The sequence below is a fragment of the Hypanus sabinus genome, unplaced genomic scaffold (assembly GCF_030144855.1).
Source record: "Hypanus sabinus isolate sHypSab1 unplaced genomic scaffold, sHypSab1.hap1 scaffold_1362, whole genome shotgun sequence".
Classification (NCBI taxonomy): Eukaryota; Metazoa; Chordata; class Chondrichthyes; order Myliobatiformes; family Dasyatidae; genus Hypanus; species Hypanus sabinus.
In genome coordinates, this window is record NW_026779433.1 from 1 (window position 1) to 20977 (window position 20977).

General features: G+C 45.2%; 1 protein-coding gene across 1 annotated transcript; it reads right to left on the reverse strand.

Moving 5' to 3' along the window:
- Positions 1–13217: 13217 nt before the first annotated feature.
- On the reverse strand, positions 13218–15222 carry LOC132386887 (probable G-protein coupled receptor 139). Its single transcript, XM_059959238.1, has 3 exons — positions 15206–15222; positions 14989–15101; positions 13218–14122 (listed from the first exon to the last, which is right to left on the reverse strand). Exons 1-3 carry the CDS (start codon positions 15220–15222, stop codon positions 13218–13220), a joined length of 1035 nt encoding a protein of 344 aa, XP_059815221.1.
- Positions 15223–20977: the final 5755 nt, after the last annotated feature.

Sequence of the window (20977 nt, forward strand, 5' to 3'; positions counted from 1 at the left end):
AGCCGAAGCCGAATCACACTTTCCAGCGTGACACACTGCATTCAGAGAAAGCTGCTAATATAAACTATCCCACCGCATAGCAGTAGAAATCTAAACCCGGGTATTACACCTCTATCAGGTTTGGATTGTGTCCCCTCCTCTCACCCTTTCTAGAGTCCACAGTCAGCTCTCTGGTCTCACTGACGTTCAGTGCAAGGTTATTGCTACGACACCACTCGACTAGCTGGTAAATCTCGCTGCTGTAACGCTCTCCTCACCATCTGAGGTTCTGCCAACAATGGTTTTATCATCGGCAAATGTATAGATGGCATTTGAGCTGTGCCGAGCCACAAAGACATGGGTGTCGAGAGGGTAGAACAATGGGCTGAACACACATCCCTCTGGTACGCCAGTGATGACTGTCAGCGAGGTGGGGATGTTATTTCCAATACCCACGGATTTGGTCTTCCGATTGGGGAGTCGAGGATCCAGTTACAGAGGGAGGTTCAGAAGCAGCAATCACAAATCAAAAGCTTTGTCCACACTTTCTCTCCCTATCGGACAGACGATACAAATCCCTGAAACCACATCCCAGCTGGCCGAAGGACAGTTTCTATACCACTACCGATAGACCATTCTGAACATCAGACACGCATTGCAAACTCCTCTTGATGTGTTGTGGGGGCATTCTGACCGGTCACATCAGACACGTATTGCAAACTCCTGTCGATGTGTTGTGGGAACATTCTGACCGGTCACATCAGACACGTATTGCAAACTCCTGTCGATGTGTTGTGGGAGCATTCTGACCGGTCACATCAGACACGTATTGCAAACTCCTGTCGATGTGTTGTGGGAACATTCTGACCGGTTACATCAGACACGTATTGCAAACTCCTGTCGATGTGTTGTGGGAACATTCTGACTGGTCACATCAGACACGCATTGCAAACTCCTGTCGATGTGTTGTGGGACCTATTCTGACCAGTCACATCAGACACGTATTGCAAACTCCTGTCGATGTGTTGTGGGAGCATTCTGACCGGTCACATCAGACACGTATTGCAAACTCCTGTTGATGTGTTGTGGGGGCATTCTGACCGGTCACATCAGACACGTATTGCAGACTCCTGTCGATGTGTTGTGGGAGCATTCTGACCGGTCACATCAGACACGCATTGCAAACTCCTCTTGATGTGTTGTGGGAGCATTCTGACCGGTCACATCAGACACGTATTGCAAACTCCTGTCGATGTGTTGTGGGAGCATTCTGACCGGTCACATCAGACACGTATTGCAAACTCCTGTCGATGTGTTGTGGGACCATTCTGACCGGTCACATCAGACACGTATTGCAAACTCCTGTTGATGTGTTGTGGGAGCATTCTGACCGGTCACATCAAACACGTATTGCAAACTCCTGTCGATGTGTTGTGGGAGCATTCTGACCGGTCACATCAGACACGTATTGCAAACTCCTGTCGATGTGTTGTGGGAGCATTCTGACCGGTCACATCAGACACGCATTGCAAACTCCTCTTGATGTGTTGTGGGAGCATTCTGACCGGTCACATCAGACACGTATTGCAAACTCCTCTTGATGTGTTGTGGGAGCATTCTGAACGGTCACATCAGACACGTATTGCAGACTCCTGTCGATGTGTTGTGGGAGCATTCTGACCGGTCACATCAGACATGCATTGCAAACTCCTCTTGATGTGTTGTGGGAGCATTCTGACCGGTCACATCAGATACGTATTGCAAACTCCTCTTGATGTGTTGTGGGAGCATTCTGACCGGTCACATCAGTCACGTATTGCAAACTCCTGTCGATGTGTTGTGGGACCATTCTGACCGGTCACATCAGACACGTATTGCAAACTCCTGTCGATGTGTTGTGGGACCATTCTCACCGGTCACATCAGACACGTATTGCAAACTCCTGTCGATGTGTTGTGGGAGCATTCTGACCGGTCACATCAGACACGTATTGCAAACTCCTGTCGATGTGTTGTGGGAGCATTCTGACCGGTCACATCAGACACGTATTGCAAACTCCTGTCGATGTGCTGAGGAGCATTCTGACCGGTCACATCAGACACGTATTGCAAACTCCTGTCGATGTGTTGTGGGAGCATTCTGACCGGTCACATCAAACACGTATTGGAAACTCCTGTCGATGTGCTGTGGGGGCATTCTGACCGGTCACATCAGACACGTATTGCAAACTCCTGTCGATGTGTTGTGGGACCATTCTCACCGGTCACATCAGACACGTATTGCAAACTCCTGTCGATGTGTTGTGGGAGCATTCTGACCGGTCACATCAAACACGTATTGCAAACTCCTGTCGATGTGTTGTGGGAGCATTCTGACCGGTCACATCAGACACGTATTGCAAACTCCTGTTGATGTGCTGAGGAGCATTCTGACCGGTCACATCAAACACGTATTGCAAACTCCTGTCGATGTGTTGTGGGAGCATTCTGACCGGTCACATCAGACACGTATTGCAAACTCCTGTCGATGTGTTGTGGGAGCATTCTGACCGGTCACATCAGACACGCATTGCAAACTCCTCTTGATGTGTTGTGGGAGCATTCTGACCGGTCACATCAGACACGTATTGCAAACTCCTCTTGATGTGTTGTGGGAGCATTCTGAACGGTCACATCAGACACGTATTGCAGACTCCTGTCGATGTGTTGTGGGAGCATTCTGACCGGTCACATCAGACACGCATTGCAAACTCCTCTTGATGTGTTGTGGGAGCATTCTGACCGGTCACATCAGATACGTATTGCAAACTCCTCTTGATGTGTTGTGGGAGCATTCTGACCGGTCACATCAGTCACGTATTGCAAACTCCTGTCGATGTGTTGTGGGACCATTCTGACCGGTCACATCAGACACGTATTGCAAACTCCTGTCGATGTGTTGTGGGACCATTCTCACCGGTCACATCAGACACGTATTGCAAACTCCTGTCGATGTGTTGTGGGAGCATTCTGACCGGTCACATCAGACACGTATTGCAAACTCCTGTCGATGTGTTGTGGGAGCATTCTGACCGGTCACATCAGACACGTATTGCAAACTCCTGTCGATGTGCTGAGGAGCATTCTGACCGGTCACATCAGACACGTATTGCAAACTCCTGTCGATGTGTTGTGGGAGCATTCTGACCGGTCACATCAAACACGTATTGGAAACTCCTGTCGATGTGCTGTGGGGGCATTCTGACCGGTCACATCAGACACGTATTGCAAACTCCTGTCGATGTGTTGTGGGACCATTCTCACCGGTCACATCAGACACGTATTGCAAACTCCTGTCGATGTGTTGTGGGAGCATTCTGACCGGTCACATCAAACACGTATTGCAAACTCCTGTCGATGTGTTGTGGGAGCATTCTGACCGGTCACATCAGACACGTATTGCAAACTCCTGTTGATGTGCTGAGGAGCATTCTGACCGGTCACATCAGACACGTATTGCAAACTCCTGTCGATGTGTTGTGGGAGCATTCTGACCGGTCACATCGGACACGTATTGCAAACTCCTGTCGATGTGTTGTGGGAGCATTCTCACCGGTCACATCAAAGACTCGTGTGGAGGCTCCAATGCCCAGTATAGCAAGAGACCTCAGAGCGATGTCACCTCAGCCAGTCCGTCACGAAGGATCCCGTCCACAAGGTCCATTGACTGTTGTCCCACTCCCATCAGAGAGGAGTCTTTGTAGTATCCACAACCAGAGATACCTTCCTCAGACAGTGAGGCTGGTCAACACGTCCAACCACTGACCCACACCGTCACTCACCTACCACCACGTCTTAAATATCTTCTGTCAGATTCACCGTTCAAAGGAGATCTATTACCAAAAACATATGTGTCACCATACACTGCAGGGAAATTAAACTTCTTGTACGCATTCATAGAAAAAACGCAATGCCATCAATTGAAAACAGTACACGACAGCAACTGACAAGAGAATAACTGGCAAATGACAACAGACTGTGCAAGGACAAAAATAAAATACTAATTATCATCTCTTTTATTCTCAGCTCAAGTTGGTAAAACCTGAGGTACGGGCATAGCCGATCACACCCATTTCTCAATTCCTGGACGCTTTCGGGCTATTCTGGTGTGTTCAGTATTGCGGCTTTCTGGAGACTCTCTGGGTCGATCTTTCGTTCAATTTTGATGGTGTGTACTTGTTATTAGAATTGCATATGCTCAGGCGGAGTACTGAATCCAGTTTGCGTTGACGGAAATGTATGCTCAGAGGTTTTATCTGACTGTTGAGTGGGTATTTATGCCTGTTATTCTTCTTTGACCTTCTGACGTGGTGGCTTTTCACTGAATCAGTAAAACCCGGCGCGATGCGTCAGGGTGAGAGGCGATCGGATGAGATCATCGTTTGAAAGTCTAATGGGCGTGAAGAATGAAAAAGGATTTGGTGGGAGGTCACGTGGTGGGTCACTGCGGCACTGGGGGGAGGGGCGGGAATAGAACGGGGCATTGTAATATGGCGAGGCATTTTCACCAGACTCAGATTCTGATGTTCCGCTCACTTCAATGCATTATGGAGGAAGGGAAAGCAACCTGAACTGTGGTTTAGAGAACAGTTTGGACGGGCCACAGATAACAGCTAACTGTTAGCGAATTTAGCACTGGAGAAAGGAAAACATATCAGTAAACAGAAAGCAAACTACGTCTGTAGCTCGAATTCTACCGCAGAAGAAAAGGTATGGAAAATAAGTTCTGATTTAATTAAAGGGATATGATCTTTGTAAAGGTAAGGTAAATGTAACTGTGCTTTAAGGTTTGAGCTGGGAAGCAGGCAATCGGTGGAGATCTGCAAGGAACACAATGAATGTGACTGTCTGTGAAGATCCATTCGCTTGCTCTGTACCAGGTCGAATTCCGGCAGCGGCAAGATTTGCCCAGGTATGAACAGAGTGTGATCCGGAAACGGCAGAGTGGGTATCGAGAGAGAGAAAATACTCCTGATGGAGGACAGATCACAGGATCGAAAAAGGCAAATCGGCTAGGCACTAAAATGTCAAGCCAGCATTGTCGAAGTACACAGCTGTGATAATGCTCCCATCTCGTCTCCAGTACGATGTACAGCCAGACATTATTTTGTGTGACTCCTTTAATCACTGTATTGGCCGGGGAGGGGGGGGGCGACATGAGGGGGCTGGTCCGGAAACACTGAGCTGTCTCTGGCTGTCCTCAATTCTTTTGTTCATTGATGAAGCGCTTGAGCGAGGTCACCGGGAATTTCAGTGCGTTTATGAACTGCTCCCGGAACCTGGACTGGGTCACCCCGTAAATAAACGTATTCGTGCAGCAACTCAAATTCTGCAACATGTATCCAATTGCATAGAGGATAAACTCAGAATCCGTATAGTTATTGGCATCTGTTGCCCCAACATTATACTTAAAGAAATTTATAACAGTGGCCAGCCATAGAAGGATAAAGCTGCCGGATATGGCGAAGAGTAAGATGATAGACCTCCTCCTGCTCTCCATCTCCGGGTCAGTCTGATTTTCCCCCTTCCTCTTCCCTCTCAGTCCTTCGCGTATTCGACTGGCCATTATAATGTGTCTGACCGTCAGGGTGTTGAGGAGCAAAATGGCAGCGACCGGGATCAACGGGGTTAAACTCTTGTCCAATCTGTCAAATGCGACCCAGCCGTGCTCAGTGTAATAACTGGGGTTCAGTTTACAAAACCAGAGAACCCCATTGACCAGCTCACCCGCTTTGTGTATGAAGTAGAACGGTACGTTTTTCAAAAAGATCACAATGCAAGTTGACGACAAGACCAAGGCCGCCATTTTGCCGGTGCAATAATTTGCTTTCAGTTTCCGGCAACAAATAGCAACAAACCGATCGAAGGTGAAAGTGACGGTGAACCAGACAGAACAGTCTCTGGAAGCACATTGCAGAACAAAAATTATACTGCACAAGGGGTAAATCTCGAGAAATGAACGCGAGATGTAATAACGAATCTTTTTCATAACCGCAATAACGACGGTGAGTAGATCCGCCACTGCCATGGCTACGAGATACCGACTGGTGCATCTGGAGAGGCCGCAATTTCCTCGAGATAGGATCACAATCGCCACCAAATTAACTGCAGAGTGGGCAAGCAGAAAGATCTGATTTACTGCTCAGATACATTCCCTATCAGGAATTAGCAAGTATCGATTGGAAATAAAAACGATATTATCGTTGACAAATAAAACGGGGAGAATGGCGAAAACATTATAAAAGCTGAACTATGACTTCCAGTTCGAATAGAAGAATGAATTCGATATTGAAGGTAATTGTTCTTAGTCAAGTGACCGTAATTAAAACATTTTCATTGCTGCCGGATGTCGCTGAAACTTTCTTGACCTGCTAACTAAATAACCTATAATCGATACAGCGCGATAATATGACGTCAGTGAGGGAAGACATCCGGAATCGCAACAATCTCTTTCTTTCCTTCCTTCCTTCACTCCCCGATCTAGATCACACCTTGTGGAATCTGCGATTGGTGACTTCCGGTATCGACCAGGTCTGCTGCAGTTTGCAGAAATAAAGCTAAACCAATTTGATGATCAAACTGACCTGGAGAAAGTTCAAAATAACACCAAAACAATTAAACTGTTGATTATCAAACACTCAGTTTAAAGGACATTGATGACGCCGTTTATCAGAATACGCGAAATCCCTGTACAACTAAACAGGATTAAAATCTGAAAGCGATTTCTTTGATCAGGATGGAGAAACAATAACTGGTGTTGAAGAGCACAGACAAAACGCTGGAGGAAGTCAGCAAGTCGGGCAGCAGCGATGGAGGGGAATAAACAGGCTTTTGTTAAACTTGGGTTTCCATGATTCCCGTCCTATTGCTCGTCTTCACCTGGAATGAATGTGTGTGAACTTCGGCATTTTTCACAACAACACGACACCGGTCACACTGAAATTGTGATCAAATCCTCAGATCACAGTGCGGCTGAATGGAGAAGGAATGTGAGGCATGAGAATCACAGAGAAAATGCAAACGGAACGGATGTCGGTGAAATTTTCTTGATCTACTAACTAAATAACGTATAATCGATACAGCGCGATAATATGACGTCAGTGAGGGAAGACATCCGGAATCGCAACAATCTCTTTCTTTCCTTCCTTCCTTCACTCCCCGATCTAGATCACACCTTGTGGAATCTGCGATTGGTGACTTCCGGTATCGACCAGGTCTGCTGCAGTTTGCAGAAATAAAGCTAAACCAATTTGATGATCAAACTGACCAGGAGAAAGTTCAAAATAACACCAAAACAATTAAACTGTTGATTATCAAACACTCAGTTTAAAGGACATTGATGACACCGTTTATCAGAATACGCGATATCCCTGTACAACTAAACAGGATTAAAATCTGAAAGCGATTTCTTTGATCAGGATTGGGAAACAATAACTGGTGTTGAAGAGCACAGACAAAACGCTGGAGGAAGTCAGCAAGTCGGGCAGCAGCGATGGAGGGGAATAAACAGGCTTTTGTTAAACTTGGGTTTCCATGATTCCCGTCCCACTGCTCGTCTTCACCTAGAATGAATGTGTGTGAACTCCGGCATTTTTCACAACAACACGACACCGGTCACACTGAAATTGTGTCAAATCCTCAGATCACAGTGCGGCTGAATGGAGAAGGAATGTGAGGCATGAGAATCACAGAGAAAATGCAAACGGAACATTTAAGTCTAAAGCCTCTGACGTTCATGACCAGTGATTCCAGAGAATGAAATAACACACGATCCCATCAGACAGACAGAAATCATCATGCTGATTGTCTCGCTGTTCACTGTAACGTTACACGACATTATGAGATATTCTGAAACCATATTTGATTTCTGTGCCACCGACAGGCAATTTCATTAAAACAGCTTCCGTCTTTCATCAAGTCGCATATCATTACCATCAATGATAGAGCTGCGCTCAGCGTTCATGACTTTTGTTAAAACATGACCCAACACTCAACATTGCTTACCAGGTACACCGATAGCCACAATGACCAGATAGTATGTATTCCTGATGCGGAGAAATGTTTCCAGCATTTTCTGAGTGAGCCGATGAGAGGATTTCAGCAGCCGACAGTCCTTGCGAATGTAAATCAGTGGGAGAAATCTTCCTTAACCCTGAATTTATACACCTGCTGATCTCCACGGATGCGTCAGATCGATCATGAAAATAAATAACAGATTTAACAGGATGGAATATCGTGGCTGTGTCAGTGGGTGAAATATCAGCTGTCATATAAATAGTTTGTAATATTTAATTGGAAATCCCCAGAGTACCGACAGAACTGATTAAACTATTTGGTGTTGTAATGAAACTTTCTCTCTACGGTGAGGTAATTGTCCAAAGGGAGGTGGGCATGCCCACCCCTTTCCCTGTGAAATGTTTACCTCCTTGCTACCGGCCTCTGAGGGCACAGAGGGTAGTGGATTTTCTCTTTACTGGAGGCGGACCTGGTAAAATGAAGTGAGCTCTTTTACGCAGATTGGAGTTCATTCCCCGGCATAAACTCGACAGCTCCCCGATATCGGAAAAGGATAAAGCCCGATGTTCTCACATTCGAACTGATCTCCTGTTGTAAATGACATCTTCCATGGTGTAAAGGTGGACTGGTCAATGAAAACGCTCCTCAGACAACGCAGGGTTTAAATACAGCTGACACTGTGATGTTGTTCCACGCCAAACTCGTGTGGCTGAGAATGACATGAGGCCGCCCAACTCACTGAGCGCTTCACACAGATCATTTCTGCAAACTGACAACATGCCTCACATATTCACTGTTTCACATAGTTTTCTGAAAAAGAAAATCATTTGGACTCGATGGGCGTGTGAAAATTTCGAACAAAGAACATAAACTCTACAACGCATTACACGCTCTTCGGCCCCCGATGTTGTGGGATCATTCAACCTACTATTAAGATCAATCTAACCCCACTTTCCAACATAACGCTGTATTTTTCTGTCATCCATGTTCCTTTCTTATTGTATCAGCCTTTACCATTCAGTAACCGGTTACAGACCATTCTATGAAGTACGGCACAAATATAATTAAGTGATGGAAAATAAACTTTACAGTGCTTTAAACAGAAAGTTATAATTGTCAAAGTTAACCATAAAATCTCAATAATTTTCTACAGTGATTTATTATTTATATTTTTCTTTAATGTGACCCAGGAGTTCACTGGAAACCCGCAGTCCCCTGGTTTGAAAATACAACGGTAGCCATCCGTCAATCTTTCAGAACCTCACCCGTGGTTCACAATGGCACAACAGTCTCGGTCAATCCTACAGAAATCTCCTCGTTTGATTGTATTATTAATCACTAAATTCAACCACATTTAGGTCAGTCAGAACCTACACTTGAAAACACTTTGCCGACTACCGGATTAGTCGCCACCTTCCTACTGACCCCGAACTGTCTCTTCAGTATCCATACACCCGGTTCCTAACCGATCTCCAGCGATGATTTAAACATCTGAGCCAGGGCCTCGGCAATCTCGTCCCATGCGTCCCTCATCAGCCCGTGTTACTCAGAATCAGAATCTGTTCATTGTCAGTCAGTAATCAAACTGAAATAAATGGGAACATATAAAGAGACTGAGTGATTATCAACAGAACGGGGACAGCAGGAATGACCACTGAACGCGCGTTCAGTCGGGGTGTTACACCTGATCGACCGTTCAGGAGCTGAATCACAAGAGGAAAGAGGCTCCGGCGATGCCGAAAATTCCAGCCTCTGTTGGGGATTTATCGATCTTTACGGTCGACAATGCAACAGCTTTACTCGTGAGGACCAGAATTGTAATTTACCGATCACTGCGCTGAATTCTCCACTTCGTTTGGAGAACGTGGGAGTCGACCATTTTACTGTGGATTACATTAGATTTAACATCACTTCTGATTCAGAGTTATAAACACGAGCTCCTGCAGAAAAGCTTTCTTTGTAGTTGAAAATAACGGTATCTGGACCAAACATATGTTTCCCAGTCACAGTGCTTTCTATTTTACCCAAAAGAAACACATACAGAAAGTTTTATTTATTTCAAATATTATTATTTGTTTTCTCATGTCGAACGTTGTTTGATTCCCAAACGTCCCAGTAGAATCTCGAGTTCGATATTGTAAATATACATCTCGAGGTGCAGTTGTGTGGCAGGTGAAAATCATTATGGGAAACAGTTTAAGGTATTTTTTCACAGTAGAGAGGGCGAGAGAAAGGCAACAACAGATATGAAGACGGAAAAGGGGGAACGGGATTTGGTCACGTGGACCCACAGTTAGATCTCGACAGCTCAGGTCTGATTCTAGGTCTCCACCACGCTGACGCTGACCCAGAATCCCTGACGCGCTCTTCCGCTCACCGGTAACAATGTAATATCGTGGCATTTGTCCGATGTTGTTAGACTGGGAACGTGCAAAAGAGGACACGTCCATATATATGCGTCCGCCCGCGTGTGTGTCATGGTTTGTGCACATGTTGTTTATTTATCACAATCGCGTTATGCGTATCTGAGTGTTTATTTCCGTGCGTCCGTCTGTGTGTACTCCTGTGCTTACATTTCCGTGTGTAGTGTCTGGGTGTACATGTGTCTGCCCGGCCGTTTGCATGCGTAAGCGTCTCAGTGTCTTTGTACCCGTGTGACTTCTGGAAATCTATCTATACTTGATCATGTAGGTCACATCGTGTGTGTTTGTGTGTACGTATGCGCGTCTGTCTCCGTTTCTGCATGTATAACTCTGTGTGTTTCCTCGGGAATGTAGTTATAAACTTGTCCGTAGCTTTATGCGGGACGGTGGGTGAGTGCGTGTATCTGCCTGCACGTAAACAACACCCGGAATGAGAAAGCCAGGCTCAGCGGAACAACCATGTTTTCTTGTCCAGCTGTGAGACAGTAACGTGACAGTAGTTGCTGTCGTCCGGTCGTCTACTTTGATCGTCATACAAATGAAGAGTGATGTGTTATCTTACTAAAGCAATCAAGAACATGTCTGAAGCAGTTGTGCTCAATAGGGTTTCTAAGTATAACTAATTATCATTTATTGATAAGGATAACAGTAATATTTGGTGAATTAGTAATTACACTGATTATAACGCTCTTGTACATTTCGATAAACAGTAAAAACATCCATAATTTATTTTTATTCTGATATGTGCGGAATTTGATACATTTGGAAGGATTCAATTTAGATAAGACAGAGGAACAATTGGTCCCGAGAAATGTGAAAGTCTGAAACTTGTGCAGCCATTTGGAGGAACTTTGACTGGGCCACATGGCCGGCCGGCTTTTTAATGCCTATTTCCGATGTAAACCCGTCCCATTCCATCACGAAACGACAGCGTTAAGCAGAAGTAAAGGAAATATAAAGCCAATTGTCTGAGCGGTACAAGAAAGCCCGTCTGCTGTCCCGGTCCCAGAACACAGTCAGGACAGTTCGGCATTCTGAGGAGATCCACACTCACGTCATTCCACACATGCGCAGTAGAGAGCCCCCCGACAAGCTGCATCACTGCTTGGTACGGAAACTGTATCACAGCGGGCAGGAAGACTCTGCAACGGTCGGTGAAAACTGGCCAATTCACCACTGGCACCGGCCGAACTGAATCAGGGACATATAGGCAGAAAGGTGCCCGTCAGTGGCCAGTAACATCGTGAAGGACAGCACATGGACTGTTTGTCCCATCCCATCGGGGAGGATGCAACGTCGAAACCACCCCGTGACCATCAGCCACAAACTAGGTAATTTCCCCCAGAAATAAGGGTGATCAACACATCCGCCCACGAGCTCCGCCAGTACTTTATTATTTCGGGCCAGACACAGCCAAACGACACTTTTTGCAGATGAAAGCAATCTGTAGATGTGATCGATCCTATGCATTGATATTTACTGTGTTGCTCTTCTGGTGTGTTTCTTTGTGTTTTTCTTCTGCTGCTTGGGGTCCGGAGTAACAAGTAATTTTGATCTCCTTACATCTGCCTACAGGGAATGACACTGCACAATCTTGAAACTTGAAATCACGAATCTTGAAATGTGACTGCTCCAAAGCATAAACAGCAAAATTGTGATCTAACATTATGGCCTCTGCTGAATTGACATTATCGCCCGCGATGGTGATTATTTTCAGCGAGTGATTATAATATCTGGAGTTCAGTATCACATCATAGCCTGGGGCCATTGGGAATTGTAATGAGTGATGAACAGACCTGATGGACAATGGGGTGCAGAGTTAACCATCCACCCCCCCCCCCCCCCGAGAACCACAGATATATTGCTGTGGCTATGTTGCTCATGATCGGGGGAGAGAGAGAGAGAGAGAGAGAGAGAGAGAGAGAGAGAGAGAGAGAGAGAGAGAGAGAGAGAGAGAGAGAGAGAGAGAGAGAGAGAGAGAGAGAGAGAGAGAGAGAGAGAGAGAGAGAGAGAGAGAGAGAGAGAGAGAGAGAGAGAGAGAGAGAGAGAGAGAGAGAGAGAGAGAGAGAGAGATGAAACACAGGCAAGAACATCTGCTACAGATAAGAGGATCAGAGAGACTGTTGATTTACTGTATTATGACTATTCCTGGATTATTTTACCTTCCACTGCAAGGACTTTACTTTGCTCGTTAACATTCCTCACGAGATAGCAGGAGTGGCCTGATTTGATGGACACGGTCATTCAGAGTTGATGGATAGCTGAGACCCCGTGAGTAGGGATAAAAGACAGGTCTGGAGAGACACCCTTCAAACACCAGTGGACACTGACTGAGTGTTGGGAACCCACAGAAAGGAGACCGAACCAGGAGATCGGTCAGTAAAGCCCACAGTGTTACAGCAGGGCCGGTGGGTACCTGTGTGTGTGTCCACTCATGTCGGAGTGACGAGTCCACCACAGAAGAACGGTCCAGATGAAGACCAGAGTGGTAATAACTGAATGGCCACAACGATACGACGGATTAAGAAAACCACTTAGTCATCGATAGAGCTTGTTTATTATTGCTTATTATTATTCCTACACTTTTAGATTTTTTACTGCGATCTTGTTTTATATGTATATGTGCATTTTTGATATTTTATTGTGTAGATTACTACTAAACACCTTTAGTTTGGTACCACCAGACTCCAACGAATTCTTCTTTCTCTGCTGGTCTGACACCCAGTTACGAGGTACGTAACAGAATAAACACTGTTTACCGTCAACTGTTTTGTCTCCTGATTAAGCGTACAATTGTGATCAGTGGCCATTTAACTGCGGCTACGAAATGCTCTCTGAACTTAGACTGTGTTACTCCATATATAAATGTGTTCGTGCACAGACTCAGGTTCTGCAACATGTATCCAAGTGCCTCCAAGATAAATTCAGAATCGGTGTAACTATTAGGATCTGTCCCTCCGACGTTATACTTGAAGAAATTGACAACAGTCGCCAACCACAAAATGATAAAGCTGCCGGATATGGTGAAGAGGAGGATTGCAGAGCGCCGCCTGCTGTCCATTTCCGGGTCACTGCAATTCTCCCCCTTTCTCTGACCCCTCAGTCCCTTACGAACCCGACTGGCCGCTAAAATGTGCTGGACCGTCAGGGCGTTAAGGATCAGAATTAGTGCGAATGGAATCAGTGGGGTTAAACTCTTGTCGAATTGGTCAAAGCTCACCCACTGGTTTTCAGTGTAATAAGCTGGATTTAGCTTACAAAACCATAAAACACCGTTAATTATCTCTCTTGGGATATGAATAAAATAGAAGGGGATATTTTTTAAACACATAATAGTGCAGGTGATCACCAGAACCAAGGCCGCAGTCTTTCCCGTGCAATAGCTGGCTTTTAACTTCTGACAACAAATGGCGACAAACCGATCGAAGGAGAAGGTGACGGTGAGCCAGACCGAACAGTCTCTGGAAGCACATTGCAGTACAAAGATGATGCTACACAAGGGATACGTCTCCAGGAAGGATCCCGGGAAATAGTACTTGGCCCGTGTGAAGAGCGCAGTGACGACAGCCGTCAGATCCGCCGCTGCCATGGCAACCAGGTAGCGCGTGGTGCACGTGAAGAGGCCGCACTTCCCCCGGGACAGGATTGCAATCGCCACTATGTTCACTGTACATCAGAGAAGAGAAAACAGGTATGGAATCAGAACTTTGTCTTATTCAAACTTTCAAATTCATTCGTAAGGCCAGTGACGTAGTGGGGGTCGAACTGGACTCTCTGACGGTGGTGTCTGAAAAGAGGGTGCTGTCCAAGTTGCATGCCATCTTGGACAATGACTCGCATCCACTCCATAATGTACTGGTTAGGCACAGGAGTACATTCAGCCAGAGACTCATTCCACCGAGATGTAACACTGAGTGTCATAGGAAGTCATTCCTACCTGTGACCATCAAACTTTACAACTCCTCCCTTGGAGTGTCACACCCTGAGCCAATAGGCTGGTCCTGGACTTATTTCCACTTGTCATGATAAACTTATTGTTATTTAATTATTTATGTTTTTATATTGTTATATTTCTTCACTATTCTTGGTTGGTGCGGCTCTAACGGAACCCAGATTCCCTCGGAATCAATAAAGTATTTCTGTTTATCTGTCTGTCTGTAAATTTATTATCAAAGAAGGTATAAATTATTCAATCTTGCTTTTTATTTGCTCGCAGGTAGCCATAAAGCAAACACATGAAAGTACGCTAAAATTAAAAATAAAAGACCAACCAAATTTGAGTCCTTAGATCATATCACCGGAGCAGCCCGGAGTAAGCCCAAGGCCTCGCTTAACCGTTCATCATACTAGAGGGCACGGAGCACAAAAGCCAGTGAAATCTTCACAACCTCATCGCTATGGACAGAGGAGTGATCATGACTGAGAACGAGCGAAATGACCTCTCGCCCCGGAACTCCACACCCTGTCTTTTCACTCGATATGGGTCGGCGTTGAAATCGACCATACAAGTATACAGCGGAAGAATCCATTGCCTTGGAGACCGCACAGGGCCACTTGTCCGAGCATCGGAACTACATCTGCACCATCCTGTAACACACCATCTCGGCTTAATCCCCAATTCGCCTCGTCATCTCTCGCCTCTTTACTGTTTGTGGCAACAATTGAACGCAGTTTGTCTTAGAAAAAAAAATCCTCAGTGATGTTTTAGTGAGATCTCTTAACTTTTCCATCACCAGTGAGCTGTCTCACCTGTTCTGTAGCGCCATCTTAACCGGAGTTGAGGGACTGTGTAGCATTTCTTCATATTCCTGCAAATTCCCGCAAGAAAAGTAATCTCAATCTGGTTTATGTCGATACCTGATAATAAATATGCTTTGAACTATGAACATTAGGATGTACAACATTTGGATTGGAAGAACTAACGTTATAAAACTGAAATTCTAGACCTAAAAAATAATGTTCTGCATGCCTTCGGCTCTCAGATCTGATCCGACGGAAGAGAAGTGCAATTAATATTTTAATTCGGAGTAGTTCGTCGGAAGTGGGTTGGAGTTATAGGCACTTGATGCTGCATGAGTGAGTGTAGAAAGGGAGGACTCTTTCCGAGTGGAAGCTGGGTAGTCATGTCATAGGAATCGGCTGTAGGAAATGTTAATGGTCAATGGATGAGTGAAATGGGCAAATAGATGGATATAGGATTGAGAAAGTGCGGCGCAGAGGACTTTCTCAGGGCTGTCCTTCACTCTCAGATGTGAAACGCAATGATAACACTGTTGTAACCTGGCTGAGAGAACAACAGAGATGGGCGGCTGAGACAGAGAGAGATATCAATGCTGTCTCCTTTCCAATTCTGGGAAAGACCCTTCGTCCGGAAACGCTCGTTCGTTTCCTATTCCCCTTGGATGCGAATGCACCTGATGGTCATTTTCCAGATTAATGCCGGTTGTTCAAATGACAACGGGCTTGATAGCATCAGCAGTCTACAAGTCCTCTTCGAAACTGACCATCTCGGGTTATCGCCAAGAAGCATTGGATGGTGAAAATTATAGACCACAAACCACCGCCTGCAGTCCATTCTGGATCGCTGCAATTCGCTCACTTTCTCTGAATCCCCCAGTCCCTTCCGGGCCCGACTGGCCAGAAGACAGGGGAGCAGCATTAGCCTATTCGACAAATCGTGGCTGCTCCGCCGGGCAAAAGGTAAAATAAAAGTTGGAAAAAAAAGATGTTGGAAGCCCGAAAAACAAACAGAAGGGCAGGCATCATGTCCCAGGAGGCAAACGGCGTTAAAGCTTCTGTAAAATAATCTTCCCTCAGATCAAGAACAGTCCATCGGATCAATATCAACAGTCCATCAGTATAACCTTCCCTCAGATCAATAACAACAGTCCATCAGTATAACCTTCCCTCAGATCAATATCAACAGTCCATCAGTATAACCTTCCCTCACATCAATAACAACAGTCCATCAGTATAACCTTCCCTCACATCAATAACAACTGTCCATCAGTATAACCTTCCCTCACATCAATAACAACAGTCCATCAGTATAACCTTCCCTCACATCAATAACTACAGTCCATCAGTATAACCTTCCCTCAGATCAATAACAACAGTCCATCAGTATAACCTTCCCTCAGATCAATAACAACAGTCCATCAGTATAACCTTCCCTCAGTTCAATAACAACAGACCATCAGCATAACCTTCCCTCAGATCAATAACAACAGTCCATCAGTATAACCTTCCCTCAGATCAATAACAACAGTCCATCAGTATAACCGTCCCTCAGTTCAATAACAACAGTCCATCAGTATAGCCTTCCCTCAGATCAATAACAACAGTTCATCAGTATAACCTTCCCTCACATCAATAACAACAGTCCATCAGTATAACCTTCCCTCAGATCAATAACAACAGTCCATCAGTATAACCTTCCCTCAGATCAAGAGCAGCTGTCCATCAGTATAACCTTCCCTCAGATTAATAACAACAGTCCATCAGTATGACCTTCCCTCAGATCAATATCAACAGTCCATCAGTATAACCTTCCCTCACATCAATAACAACTGTCCATCAGTATAACCTTTCCTCGCATCAATAACGACAGTCCATCAAGTATAACCTTCCCTCAGGTCAATAACATCTGTCCATCACTATAACCTTCCCTCGGATCAATAACAGCAGTTCATCAGTATAACCTTCTTTAATCAATAACAACGGTCCATCAGTTAAGTAGAGGAAACGTGCTGGTTTTCTGCTGTATTTTCTTCTCTCTGTGCTGACCGCAGCCTCCAATTTTATCGGTAAAATCGAGAGTCCTGCTGGTACAGACCGTAATAAAGTACGTGTCGTGAAGGGAGCCGAGACTGCACCGTGAGTATGTGAAGGAAACTCCCTACATCACTTGGCGTCTTTCACGAGGTGATACAATTCTATGAAAAAAGACAAAGTAATCATCATACATTGCAATTGATAAAGTCATTTTGGATCAAACTAGATAATGCCTGTCTATGAAATGGTTAACCCCTTGTTATTCTTGATAGCCTCTGTAAAGTGTAGTAAAGCGAAAAGAAAGATTTGTCCACAAGACGTTCGCCGGGTACCAGGCTGACACACACAACAGTCCAGAAGAGAACGACAGCTGAGGTGGCGTCTTGGGAACGACTAAAATATCAACATTTCCGCCCAGAACCCAACATTAGATGGCAGAACTCGAATTTGTGTCTGCTGCCATTTCTACACCTTGGCTAATTCTAGGTTGTTTTTTTTCAATACTGTATACATTTTCCAGGAAAATATTTACACAATTTGCTCTGAGTACTGCAGCCTGCCACTAACTTTTCAACATCCTTGCTGTCGCCTGACGGGGAGAGCAGAACTATCTTGTGTTCATGTACGTGCCTCTTGTTGGATACACAGGGGAACATATCCCTGTTTGCTTTAACTGAACCGTCAGCTGCCAGACTTTAACTCCCGTTTAATCGTGTCCTATGCAGACGCTGAGAACTCGTTGAGATCTAGATACGGAAATTCCCCAGTATTATGAGCGCAACATCGATCAGTCTCGAGACCCAATTCAAGAAAGTCAAAATTAAGCAAACGAAAGGTGGACAATTTCACCGCCTACCTAGTTATATGTCTTCATCGCGTAAGTTAATGTATCTTGTTAAAACATGCTTCATTAATCTGTATTTCCTCTGATTTAGAAGTAACACAGTTTAATGCAGTCATAACATATAATTACTTAGCAATTGTGTCCCCTCATGAAAATGAAAGGCATCAGTATTTTAGCTGAACAATTGCAGAGCAACAAAGTGGGGAATTAAAAATAAATATCTGCTGGTGCGGAAAATCGGAGTTTAAAATAAAGCAGAATATGCATTCTTTAGGTCAGACAGCAGTGGAGAACGGGACACAGAGCTACTGTTCGAGGTCTGAGAATCTTCATCAGACATACCCGGAACATTAAATGCATTTCCCTTTTCACCGTTACTTCCCGGACTGTTGACGCTTTCCAGCATTTTCTGTTTCATTCTGAGACAACGAGGTTCATGGAGATCTCAGAAGTCGCGAGAAATCAAGCTTTCCTTCACGCTTCTATGACCAGAATCAGCACATTGTGCTCAGTGCTGTTCAAGTGTATCTGTCCGTGACAATGGGAATTACACTGAGTTCTATGACCAGAGTCAGCACATTGTGCTCAGTGCTGTTCAAGTGTGTCTGTCCGTGACAAAGGAATTACACTGAGTTCTATGACCAGAATCAGCACATTGTGCCCAGTCCTGTTCAAGTGTGTCTGTCCTTGACAATGGGAATTACACTGAGTTCTATGACCAGAGTCAGCACATTGTGCTCAGTGCTGTTCAAGTATGTCTGTCCGTGACAATGGGAATTACACTGAGTTCTATGACCAGAATCAGCACATTGTGCTCAGTGCTGCTCAAGTGTGTCTGTCCGTGACAAAGGAATTACACTGAGTTCGATGACCAGAGTCAGCACATTGTGCTCAGTGCTGTTCAAGTGTATCTGTACGTGACAATGGGAATTACACTGAGTTCTGTCACCAGAGTCAGCACATTGTGCTCAGTGCTGTTCAAGAGTATCTGTCCGTGACAATGGGAATTACACTGAGTTCTATGACCTGAATCAGCACATTGTGCTCAGTGCTGTTCAAGTGTGTCTGTCCGTGACAATGGGAATTACACTGAGTTCTATGACCAGAATCAGCACATTATGCTCTGTGCTGTTCAAGTGTGTCTGTCCGTGACAATGGGAATTCAACTGAGTTCTATGACCAGAATCAGCACATTGTGCTCATTGCTGTTCAAGTGTGTCTGTCCGTGACAATGGGAATTACACTGAGTTCTATGACCAGAATAAGCACATTGTGTTCAGTGCTGTTCAAGCGTATCTGTCCGTGACAATGGGAATTACACTGAGTTCTATGACCAGAATCAGCACATTGTGCTCAGTGCTGTTCAAGTGTGTCTGTCCGTGACAATGGGAATTACACTGAGTTCTATGACCAGAGTCAGCACATTGTGCTCAGTGCTGTTCAAGTGTGTCTGTCCGCGACAATGGGAATTACACTGAGTTCTATGACCAGAATCAGCACATTGTGCTCAGTGCTGTTCAAGTGTGTCTGTCCGTGACGACGGGAATTACACTGAGTTCTATGACCAGAGTCAGCACATTGTGCTCAGTGCTGTTCAAGTGTATCTGTCCGTGACGACGGGAATTACACTGAGTTCTATGACCAGAGTCAGCACATTGTGCTCAGTGCTGTTCAAGTGTATCTGTCCGTGACGACGGGAATTACACTGAGTTCTATGACCAGAGTCAGCACATTGTGCTCAGTGCTGTTCAAGTGTATCTGTCCGTGACGACGGGAATTACACTGAGTTCTATGACCAGAGTCAGCACATTGTGCTCAGTGCTGTTCAAGAGTATCTGTCCGTGACAATGGGAATTACACTGAGTTCTATGACCTGAATCAGCACATTGTGCTCAGTGCTGTTCAAGTGTGTCTGTCCGTGACAATGGGAATTACACTGAGTTCTATGACCAGAATCAGCACATTATGCTCTGTGCTGTTCAAGTGTGTCTGTCCGTGACAATGGGAATTCAACTGAGTTCTATGACCAGAATCAGCACATTGTGCTCATTGCTGTTCAAGTGTGTCTGTCCGTGACAATGGGAATTACACTGAGTTCTATGACCAGAATAAGCACATTGTGTTCAGTGCTGTTCAAGCGTATCTGTCCGTGACAATGGGAATTACACTGAGTTCTATGACCAGAATCAGCACATTGTGCTCAGTGCTGTTCAAGTGTGTCTGTCCGTGACAATGGGAATTACACTGAGTTCTATGACCAGAGTCAGCACATTGTGCTCAGTGCTGTTCAAGTGTGTCTGTCCGCGACAATGGGAATTACACTGAGTTCTATGACCAGAATCAGCACATTGTGCTCAGTGCTGTTCAAGTGTGTCTGTCCGTGACGACGGGAATTACACTGAGTTCTATGACCAGAGTCAGCACATTGTGCTCAGTGCTGTTCAAGTGTATCTGTCCGTGACGACGGGAATTACACTGAGTTCTATGACCAGAGTCAGCACATTGTGCTCAGTGCTGTTCAAGTGTATCTGTCCGTGACGACGGGAATTACACTGAGTTCTATGACCAGAGTCAGCACATTGTGCTCAGTGCTGTTCAAGTGTATCTGTCCGTGACGACGGGAATTACACTGAGTTCTATGACCTGAATCAGCGCATTGTGCTCTGTGCTGTTCAAGTGTGTCTGTCCGTGACAATGGGAATTACACTGAGTTCTATGACCAGAATCAGCACATTGTGCTCTGTGCTGTTCAAGTGTGTCTGTCCGTGACAATGGGAATTACACTGAGTTCTATGACCAGAATCAGCACATTGTGCTCAGTGCTGTTCAAGAGTATCTGTCCGTGACAATGGGAATTACACTGAGTTCTATGACCAGAATCAGCACATTGTGCTCTGTGCTGT